Here is an 11601-nt window from a genome sequence, read left to right as displayed (position 1 = left end):
TGTATAATTTAGGTATTGTATGTATATAATTGTATATAATTAATGTATAATCTATGTATATGACTAGAAAAAGTAAATAATTAATATGACCGGCTATTTGTGTAAAGATCCCATAGAAAATGAAGCTGGACTTGAGAAAGATATTGGGCCAGCTGAGAATGCAAGTAATGGGCCAGTCAGGAAAAGCAAGAGAACAACAAGGCCTCCCCAAAGATTATTAGACCCTGGTTGAGGAAATTAGTCAAATAACAGAGTAAGAACATTAATATTGTTTGAAGCTTTCCCTATCTGATCTTTCTCCCTCGTCTAGTTCTCTATGTGGCTCTGTCTTCCCATCCTCCTTTCTTTATGTTACTATCCTTAGATACAGTTACTTTCTATTGTAATTCTTTTGTTTTCAGTATCAATATATCAATCTGTGGTTTATGTATTTGGTTGTGGATAGTGGATCCATCACAGGGGATGCTAGAAAAAGTCTCTAAACAGCGAACGAAAGGGCTAGGGACCGCAAAAAAAAATTTCACACCTAAGACACCGAACTTCTCTTTCACCAATCAGCCCAAAGTATTTTGATGATAACCTACTGTTAAAAATGATACTTTTTTTTTTCCAATAGTTGATCAATGATTAATAACTTCACCATAGCAAGAGCTGCTAATGCGTAAACATGAAAATGTAGAATGCTGCTTCATCTAAATCATTAATTGACAAGGACATGTATGTGTAGTTTTGTCCGCTATAACTTTGTGACAATAAATTTAGATTCGATAATACATTTAAGATTTCTAAAAAGAAAATTCAAATAAACTCATAGGAATAAAGTACTACCTAAATTCAACAAGAGAGCAGAGCGCGCGAGAGTCATTTTCGCTATTAGCTAAGCTTGTCAACATGTTCACAAAAATGTCAATTTACTGACAGTGAAAGTGTTACCCCCATATATAAAGGACTCCAAACAAGAGGAAAAAGTTAAAAGATAAATGTTTGACCCTAAATTCTTGAAAAACCCCCATTAGCGGCCATTTAATGATAAAAATAAATTGTTTTTTCATGATATATTTTGATAACCATAAAATAAAAGGATTGGAAGCTCTTTCACAACTTTCCTCTACCCATGTGGGAGTTAAACAGGAACGGCATCACAATTAAAGAACGACGTACAAATCTTTACTTGGTAATACAAAAGAAGCTAGGCGAGTAGCTATTTCCATATAATCCACTTAAATTCCAAGATTTGAATTGCATTTTGCTGTATATTAATTACACAACTTAGTGGTTACCAGCCAGTAATTTCCGATCATAGAGCTAGTCATTTTCGCTATTTGCTAAGCTTGTCAACATGTTAAAAAAAATGACATTTTACTGACAGTGAAAGTGTTACCCCCAAACAAGAAGAAGTGGGGAGGATTCTTTCTCTTTGACACTAAATTCTTGAAAGATCCATCAGCAGCAATTTAACCCAGATTGTGGAATATTGTTTTAACGGTAAACACTTATATGTACCAATGTTTACTTCAAATTAAACTATTTAAGTTAATAGTTAACATAATTTAACCTTAATAGTTCAAAATTAAAGTGAAAATATATATTGACATATTGTCTTGGACAGGAGACGGATATAGATTGAGAGAATCAAAGCGATAATTGTAACCTAACTATCTGCACGCAAAAAATATTTTTTATATTTATTAATTTGATATAGTACAAATAAAATTTTACTCCATCAAATTGTATGCCTTTCTCCGCTATCCCATGTGTCACTTTGTGGGGCTTAATTCTACGTCTAGAATAAAAAAATTGTCTCTTATGCATGGTATCTTTGTGAACCACAAGTTTCAAGTTTACTGAAAGCTCTTTCATAATCTTTCCCTACCCATGTGGAAGTTAAACAGCATCACTATTAAAGAGAGACACTGTTTAGTTCGTAAATATAAAGAGAAACTAGGCGTATAGCTATTCTTTATAGTAATTCATTTTAACTCCACGAAATGAATTGCATTTACCCCTATATATTAAGAGCATGTCTTTCACAAGTTGACGGAGACCACCCCATGACTTTTCTACCTCTGACAACTAAGAATTGTAGTTGGATTGAAAAGTCCTTTACCCTTAATCCGAATTCTCGGAAACAAGTTTTAAGAATCGAAAAAATCCATACTCCCTTTATTACACACTTTCTGTATTAGTCCATTAAATAAATGATATATTTTTATATTTATGTATAATTTAACTTTAAACATTTTATTTTTATCACTTTACCTTTAATAAGAAATTTTTATAACTACACAAACGGCATGACTCCAAAAAACGTTTGCTCTTAAGTTTTTTTTAATCATATATTTCAAAAGTTTTTTTTTCCTTAAACTTTATGCCAAATCAATTACATCATCTAAATTGAAACGAACAAAGTAATAGAATACGCTTACCTTTTTGATAGATCTTACTTTGAGCGACTCCGAATTAATCAGGTCATAGGCATCAAGTGGGAAAAAAGACATTCCTACCGTCAAGGTTTTTATGTAGGTTTGACAAGTAGTAGAATCAACAAGAAGAATAAAATAGTACAATAGCTGTAAAACAACATTAATTCTTCATTTACCATTCACTAACAAAATGTTGGGCAAAGAAAAGTGTTTCTTTTTCTTTATTCTTTTGGTAGAAAAGCTGCCAAATTTAAAGACAGTAAATCAAATGTAAATATTATAATACTTAGGAGTATATTCTTAAGGCACAAATCATATTCATCAGTAACTCTAAGAACGTACTTGAACCCATTTGCTATATCTCTTATTTTCTCCTGTGAAGAGTTGAAAATTGACAATATATTTCTCGAGTTCATCATTTATCGTAGTGAAAGTAACGAATATATGAAGTATGCAATTATTTTTTCCCACTATTTTATAACTATTTATGAAGATATTCACGTATTAATATAGTGGAGAAAATCTTGGAAAGTGACATATTTGTAGATCCCTAGATGCATGGTTTAGCACGTTTTCATTCCTTGGACGAGAATTGTATTCATTTTCTTTTGGGGTTGGAGTTCAATTTCACCGGCTGATTTACACAAATGACCCTTTTTAGGTTATTATTTTAATTTTGTCTCTATTTTAAAAAGTTGTGAAAATATATCCCTAGTGATTATAACCTTTACAGACAGTATGAGCCTCGGGTCAAATGTTAGCTCGTATACTTTTCAATTTGCTCAACTTTATAGATAAAACATTAGACCGTGATCTAACATTTACAATAGCTTGCAAAATTTTTTGAGCCTCCGATAAAAAGAGTTTAAGACCGTGATAAGTTGCAAGAGAAATAAAAATAGCTCTATTACTAAACAACTGATAAAAAAAAAAGATAACTGGCAAAAATTTTATAATTTTTACCTCCTCAAAATTAAACTAAGTTTAAAAACTGTTAGCGATAGAGAATCTGATTTGGACCCAGCCACAATATCAAGTGAAGGCCCAACATAGTGTAGTTAGTTGTAGCCCGATGTAGTTAGCTATAAATCAGATATGTAATTGTATTTTTATTTTTTCATATTATTGTTTTATTTTCAAAAAATATAAAAGGGGAGACTTTGTACATTTCACAAAAGGATCAAATAATAGAATATTGTTTCTAGAATTTTCTCTCTCATGCTCTCTTTTCTCTATTTCGAATCACGATTTTCATTCTAGAAATCGTTCATTTTGCTTGGAGATCACTCAATTTGACATGGTATCAGAGCAAATCCTGGATATCTGCATCGTCCTCTCCACAGTCAACGGTGATTTTTTTTTCCGGTGGTCGTTTCATTTCATCTTTCGGCGGTCTCCGGTGATCGGCGTTTTCATTCATTCTCCCACTACAAAAAAACGGATAAATTACGGAGGTTTATTTGCGGAGGGTATAAGTAACCTCCGCAATTTGCATAATTTTGCGGCAATATATTAGCCCCACAAAATTATACAATTTACGGGGGTCTAAAACATCCGCAGCCCTAAAATAATAGCGGGTCATTTATTTCACGCTCCCTCCATTTTTTCCCAATCTTTTTCGCCCAAGAAACTTCGGCCTCACAACAAAAAAATACTCCTTTCCTTCTTCTTCTTAATCGAAGTTCTCCGCTTAATGGTTTTACACATCCATTAATCGAAGTTCTTCGCTTCTTCTTCTTCTTCTTCTTCTTCTTCTTCTTCTAACTTCTCTTTTCCTCTTCAATCGCCACCGCTTTTACACCTCCCAGGTTTGATTTTTCTCTTTCTTTCCTTATTTTCCCTCATGGGGTTTCTGTTAATTTTGAATTTTTGTGTGTATTTTGGTCGATCTGTATGATTAAATAGTGTTTGATATTGATTTTTTGTGTGTATTAAATGATCGATCTGTATGAATTTTTGTGTGCTTTTTTCTTACTTTCTTTGTGCTTTTGGGCTTAATGGTCGATCTCTCTGCAAGAATTTTTGTGTGCTTTTATTTTTTTGTAGGCCTTTATGGTCTATCAATATGAATTTTTCTTTGCCTCTTTTCCTCTGCATTGTATATTTACTGCTGTGACTCTGACCTTGGACAAACTTAAAATTTCAATTCCACCGCCTCTCTCATTTTCCTTTTCTTATTAGTATATTTTGGTACAAAACTCAACTTGGAAGGGTTTTGCCATTTTTGTCCATTCTCAGACATTATTCTAGCCATTGATTCAAACCCATTTTTTCCGGCCATCTTCGAATAAATACTTTTCTTTTTAAAAATATTTCTACAGAAATATTTATAATGGTAAAACTTAGCTAGACTTGTTTGGAAGACTTTGAACAATTTGTGTGCTGGAGTGTCATGGCATTCACTGCTTTTATTTTTGGTCGTTAAAGAGAGAGGTCGACGTAAAATAACGTTCAATGGAAATCATTTTCTTTGTCAAAGTAAAATATTCACAAGGTTGAATCACTGGAACTATTTTAATAATATATATCTATGAAATCTAAAAAATGTCCAAAGGCAGAGTTCCTTGTTAAAGTCTTCGCCGGAAAGCTATTGTCTAGTCAACATCCAATAAGCGTGCTAAACGTGAGTCTTCACATCATTGGACTGTCAATGGAATAGGTAATCATTATCCTTCTTCTTCTTAATTCCTTCTTCTTAATCTGCCGCATCTTTTTTTTCTTTGAGAGATTGGTGGTGTGCATTTGGAATATTTTTGCTTTACTTAGATTAGATACACAGAAAGTTAAAATTGTATTTTGGGATTGGAAGCATAGCAATCCAGAAAGTTGAAAATTGCATAGCTGGTCCATCTAAGAAACCCCATTTTTCTTCAGTAGTTGCTCTTCTTTTGTTAGAACAGTAACGCTAAGAAAGGTTTCGTTTAGCATCTCTAACCGCATAATATTATATGACCTTCCCAATATCTCATTTTACACCGAGTATTCGAATATTTTTATCTTTTCTGCTTTGCAAATCCATGGACAATTATCAGTAAAAGTCTGTTTTTTATATTCTATGATGCAATTTTTATATTCTTAAATCGCTTGTTTCATATGGTCAAGTTGTTCTTAGTTTCACAATTTTTCTGTTAATGGCCATCCTCTTTGTGCCAAATTATTTGTTAAGAAAATGGATCATTTGTTTGGTTGGAAACCTTTCTTCTGCATGTTTACTGAAGAAGGGAAAAAGTGAAAGAATTTTGGCATGAAATTTTTTACTGCATTGAAAGTTGCATATCTGGAATATTAGCATGGCACGCCGGCTCCATTGTTTTCAACAATCTTTACAAGACTTGTGGTTTTAGTTTCTATTGCACTGGATCAATGTATATGAGCCTTTGATTCAGTTCCTGTTTATAGCATGAAATTTAACAGATAAAAGATAGTTGCATTACAGGCAATTGTTAATTTCAGTTACTAGATTTTTTTGATGTGTATTGTGTTTAGGAAAAAAATGAGCTAGTAGTGAGTGAAAGTACAGTGGATGAGTCTGAAATTTCTCCAAATGATGTTGTTGGTAAGGTGATAGGCAAAGAACATCCTGGAAGGGTGAGATGTTTGGGATTAGGAGCTACTCCAAGCAATACTTTCAGAGAGACAAATCTTCATCTTGGTAATATTAGAATTATGAGTAATAATGTTGGATGTTCTTCTTATGGATGCCAAGAGAAGTACAATCAATTGATGAATACTCTCAAAGCATACATGATAATGAAGGAAGGGTCAATACCAGAATAATTTGCTGGGATCTTTGCTTCTCCTCCTACAACGGTAAATGCTAAGTTCTTTTACTTTTGCTGTATTGTGCAATTTTATTTTTCATACATGTTATTTGGAGTAAAATTTAGATATTGAACTTGCTGAATCTCTTTTAAAATCATTTTCATTTTCATCTCAATTTCATGGATGATTGTCTAGTTTCTTTAGCTAAGTTGTGCTGAGATGAGACAAGCTATTCTTCTCTCGTACTATTTGTTTTTTAGTCTTGTGTTTAATGCATTTTCGATTTGATTTGATCGTTCTACTTATTTATTCTGCTGATCTATTCTTGACATGATGAAAGCTGCTCTACAGTTTTGCACATACCTTTTGAGTTAGCTTTTGAATTTTATCCTTTAATATTTGCTCTTATAAAGCCAGAACATGTTTAGTTCCTACTAGTATTTTACAGTTCCAATAATATTAATTAGATAGTATTAGGTTGGTTGCTGACCTTTTTCATACGGATGCCCCTTAAGCTCATTTTCAGTTGATTCTCCAGATTTGTTAGGTCTTTTACACCCAAACCACAGAGTTCCTCTCCCATTAATTGCATGTTCTATCACATGGTGAGAAAATTTCCTATTGAGTAATACTTACTTGTCAGTATAGATACTGAGAGAATGCTTTGAATGGATTTGAAATCAATGTCATTCATTCTGTTTCCTAAGTAGTGGGCGTGGTAGCAGCAGTGTTGTATCACTGCTTCTTGGTTCTGTGGCACAGCAGTGTTGTATCACTTATTAAACAAATACTTTATTCTCTTTGTATTCGTGTTGCATACCGTCTACCTTTTAGACTAGAGGCTTCGTACCTTGTCCCGTTTCATTCTTTTTTGTTGGTTTAAGTAGACAATATATATTTTATCTCAATGACTTGTTTCCTGATACTCCTCTTAATAGTTGTATTTTTTTTAACTTTTTGTTGTAGCCAAGTAATGCAGCTAGTAGACCCGTTTCACCGACGGATGCAAGACGATCTTCTGGTGCTAGTAATCCCAGTGACAACCATTGAGATTCATTTTAATTGAAGTGAATGTATTAGGACAATGCAATAGATGACTAATATAGACGATTAACTATGTTCTAATTTAGCTTGATGACATATGATACTACTCTGTCATAGTATTTTTCACGGTTAATAAAATGTTGATATTTTTTAATTTTAATATTTTTGTTTAAGCATAAATATTTCAATTGATATTAGGAAAAAAGTATGGCAAATTGATGATAAAAAATTAATTCTATAATATATTTAAAAATAGATGGGGATAAAACCCCCAAATAGAAATTGAACAGATCCTAATGGTGTACACATAAGAAATTGCGGGGGTTAACAACCCCTATACTCAAAAAAAAAATTAAAATTTAAAAATATAAATCTATTTTCGCGCATAAAATTGCGGAGGTTAAAATTATAATTTACGGAGGTTAGAAACCTCCGCTATTTGCTATCACGGCAGTTCGAGAAACCCCCGCATTTATCTGCCGTAAATTAATAGTGGCGATGCTTACTACGGGGGCCTGGTCAACCGCCGTGACAACAAATAGCGGAGGTTTCTAACCTCCGTAAACTGTAATTTAAACTTCCGTAAACTGTAATTTTAACCTCCGCAATTTACCCATTTTTTTGTAGTGTCCGTTCAAAGCTGAATTTTGAGCTTGTTTATGATTTTGTGCACTCAAAATCATGATTTTGTGGCGGCAATATTCTGAATACACCACTGGTTCGTCGGAATTAGAGCTAGGGTTTTGCTTCATATCTCGTCTTTGCATCGCGGTGATACTTCTCTTTCTCTCAAATTTTCCTATTTTTGAGTACTATATCAGTGTAGTTTTGCATCCTCGTTACTTGCTGTTATTGGATTTACCTTCACATTGCTACTCGTAGTATTAGTGTGTGATTGCGTGAAGTAACTATGACTGGTTCATCGTCTTCTTCCTCGACTACTGCCATAGATCCCTCTCATCCGCTTTACCTACATCCCTCTGACACCCCAGGGGTTATGCTAGTCTCCACTCTTTTTTCTGGGACGGGGTATAGGGAGTGAAAAGAGGGAATACTCATTTCTCTTTCAGCGAAGAACAAAATTCAACTGATTGATGGAACCCTAATTAAACCTATTGCAAATTCAGAAACTTTCCACCACTGGGAGATATGTAACAATATGGTTAGGGCTTGGATAATGAATGCACTTTCAAAGGACATTGCTAAACCTGCACTCTACTATAAAAGTGCTAAGGATGCCTGGACCAATCTAGAAGAGAGATTTGGTGAGTCGAATATTTCTCTTTATTACAGCATTCAGAGAGCCATTACTTCCACCACACAAGGTCCATCTGACATAGCTAGTTATTTCAAACTAGACTCAAAGGTATGTGGGATGAACTCAGTACTCTATCCCTTGGTAAACCCTGGACTTGTGGTGCTGTTCATGAACTCACTGAGGCTCAATAACTCATTTAATTTTTGTCCGGTATGAATAACACTTATGCAAAAGTGCGAAGCAACATCCTCATGATGAGTCCTGTACCTTCTGTGGGGAAGGTTTACTTTATGTTGATTGGATATGAGAAACAGAGGGAGATTCAGTCTAGCCCCTCCATTTTTTCTGCTGATTCATCCTCCTTCTTAGTTAATACCGTTAATCCTGGTTCAAGTCAGCCCACAAACAACAGAAGTTATACTCAGAAGGTCAATTTTGAGCCAATGAAGTCATCATTGTCATGCAAGTACTGTATAAAGGGTGGACATACAGTAGACAAGTGTTATCGACTTCATGGATTCCCAACTGATTTCAAGTTCACCAAGAACAAGAAGTGAGCTGCTTTTGTTCAAATGGAGTCTTCTTCTGAGAATCCAAATCCTGATCCTCACAAATCTGTTCATCTTCCACATGGGTTCACCAAGAAACAATATGCTCACCTCCTGTCTCTATTTCAACAAGCTTAGCTATCAACTCCATCCCAGAATGTTCCCACCCATGCCTCTGCCAACTTTGTAGGTTGGTTAAACAGTCCTTATGGTTAATCTCATGGTTTTCTTGTATGCAGTGAATCTTATATAGGATATAATCCTTGGATATTGGACTCAGGAGCCACTAATCAGATGACCCCTCATAAACATTTACTACACAATATACAACCTTTGCCAATCCCATCTCTTGTAACTTTACCTAATGGATATAAGATTAAGGTGACTTTAACTGGCTCCCTTTCCTTATTCCCTGATCTCATATTGTCAAATGTCCTGTTAGTTTTAACTTTTCAGTATAATTTGATTTCTATTCATCAACTTCTTTCTCAACTCTGTTGTTCTGCTCTTCTTACCAAATTTTCATGTACTATACAGGACCCTTCTCTGAAGAGGCCGTTGAAAATTGGTAAAGGAGCATGGACTATACATTTTCAATATGCCATCACCTGCTGTTGCTTCTACTGTTAATAGTGGTTCCCTTAAGTCTCCTTTTAATTCTGCTTTAGTTTCTGATTTTACTGCTAGTACTGATATGTTTCCAAGTATTTGTACCTCTTCTTCAATTAATAAAACTGATGTTTTATGGCATCAAAGAGTGAGCCATATACTTTTTGCTAAGATGTTATGCATTCCTCATATATCTATCAACTCTTCTTCAAGACAGTCATTTATTTGCCCAATTTGTCCAATGGCTAGACAACAAAGATTGCCCTTTTCTGATTGTGTTATACACTCCATAAAACCTTTCCACTTGGTCCACATTGATCTTTGGGGACCCTACCATACACTTGCCTACAATGGTTTCAAGTATTTCTTTACTATTGTAGATGATTTTAGTAGGGTTACCTGGACTCACTTACTTTCTTGCAAAAGCAATGCTTTTTCTGTCATTAAAGCATTTTTAGCCATGGTTTCTACTCATTTTAACACTTCTGTCTAGATTCTAAGAACCGATAATGCATTTAAATTGGGGTCCAACAATTCTTATGCAGAATACCTCTCTTCTCTTGGAATTTCTCATCAACCCACATGTCCCCAAACCCCACAACAAAATGGGATTGTCGAAAGAAAACACAAGCATTTATTGAAAACTGCAAGGGCTCTTCTTTTTCAGTCCAAGCTTCCTACTAAATACTGGGGCGAATGTATCTTAATAGCCACATACTTAGTCAATCGATTTCCTTCAACTGTTCTTTCAAATAAGTGGGCGTTTGGACATAAGAAATGTAAAATTCTAAAAAAAGTAAAATTTATTTCCAAGTAAAAATGGTACTTGAAAACTAGAGTTGTGTTTGGACATAAATATAATTTTAGGTTATTTTTTTAAGTTTTGTGAGTGATTTGAGTGAAAATTACGAAAAAAAGTTTTTTGGAGTTTTTCAAATTTTCGAAAAATTTCAAAATCCATCTTCAAGTAAAAATTTAAAAATTTATGGCCAAACACTGATTTCGAAAAAAAGTAAAATATTTTCCAAAAAAAGTAAAATTTTTCTTATGTTCAAACGGGCTCTAAATCTCCCTTTGAAGTGTTACATGGGGAGCCTCCCAGTTATGGTCATCTAAGATCTTTTGGGTGTCTGGCCTATGCTACTGTCCCAAAACTCTATAGAGACAAATTTCAGTCAAGAGTCATTCCCTGTATATTCTTGGGTTATGCTCTTGGGAAGAAAGGGTACAAATTACTTCATTTACACAATAAATCAATCTTCTTTTCTAGAGATGTTTCCTTTGTTGAACATATTTTTCCTTCCACTTCTTCCCCGTCTACTTTCTTTCCTGTTTCTTCTTTTATTCCTTCCGACTATGTTCTGGATCTATCCCCTTCTCCTTTTGTTCCTTCTCATATTTCCGTCCCTTCCTCCTCAACTTCAGTTTCTGCCACTAGAAAGTCCGTTAGGACTTCACATCCCCCTCCCTATCTTCAAGATTATGTTTGTAACTTTGTCCCCCTTTCCTTTCCCTCTAACTCCAAGGATCTAATCCCTGCATCTTGCATATCTGAGCCTCAACATTACTAGCAGGTTGTTTCTAATCTTGCAGGGCAAGAAACTATGTTAAAAGAATTTCAAGCTTTGGATGCAAATCACATTTGGGACATTGTTCCTCTTCCAGCTGGGAAGAAAGCTATCCCTTGCAAGTGGGTTTACAAGGTCAAACAGAAATCTGATGGCAGTATTGAATGGTACAAGGCCCGACTTGTCATTCGCGGTGACACTCAAAAAGCTGGGATTGACTACAATGAGACCTTCTCCCCTGTCGTCAAATTTACTACTATTAAGTGCCTACTTGCCCTTGCTGCCAAGCACACATGGACCGTTATACAATTAGACATCAACGATGCTTTCCTCTATGGTGATTTGTCCGAGGAGGTGTATATGAAGATTCCACTTGGCATGTCAATCTC

The 11601-nt window shown here is 34.5% G+C and overlaps 1 protein-coding gene and 1 long non-coding RNA gene across 4 annotated transcripts; both read left to right on the top strand.

The window, feature by feature from the left end:
- Positions 1-3907: 3907 nt before the first annotated feature.
- On the top strand, positions 3908-7389 carry LOC104102895 (uncharacterized). 3 transcript variants are annotated; one of them, XR_687786.4, is made up of 3 exons: positions 3908-4231; positions 5910-6233; positions 7152-7389. It is a non-coding gene; the product is annotated as an uncharacterized lncRNA (long non-coding RNA). The 3 variants fall into 3 exon arrangements; XR_001970575.3 differs by lacking the exon at positions 3908-4231 and adding an exon at positions 5008-5082; XR_001970574.3 differs by lacking the exon at positions 3908-4231 and having other exon boundaries at positions 5095-6233.
- Positions 7390-8406: 1017 nt separating this feature from the next.
- LOC104102896 (uncharacterized) lies at positions 8407-9044 on the top strand. Its single transcript, XM_009610743.1, has 2 exons — positions 8407-8595; positions 8769-9044. Exons 1-2 carry the CDS (start codon positions 8407-8409, stop codon positions 9042-9044), a joined length of 465 nt encoding a protein of 154 aa, XP_009609038.1.
- Positions 9045-11601: the final 2557 nt, after the last annotated feature.

This window comes from Nicotiana tomentosiformis, chromosome 2 (assembly GCF_000390325.3).
Source record: "Nicotiana tomentosiformis chromosome 2, ASM39032v3, whole genome shotgun sequence".
In the NCBI taxonomy this organism is placed as follows: domain Eukaryota; kingdom Viridiplantae; phylum Streptophyta; class Magnoliopsida; order Solanales; family Solanaceae; genus Nicotiana; species Nicotiana tomentosiformis.
Note: the sequence above shows the minus strand (reverse complement) of the source record. Positions and strands in the feature narration are given on the sequence as shown.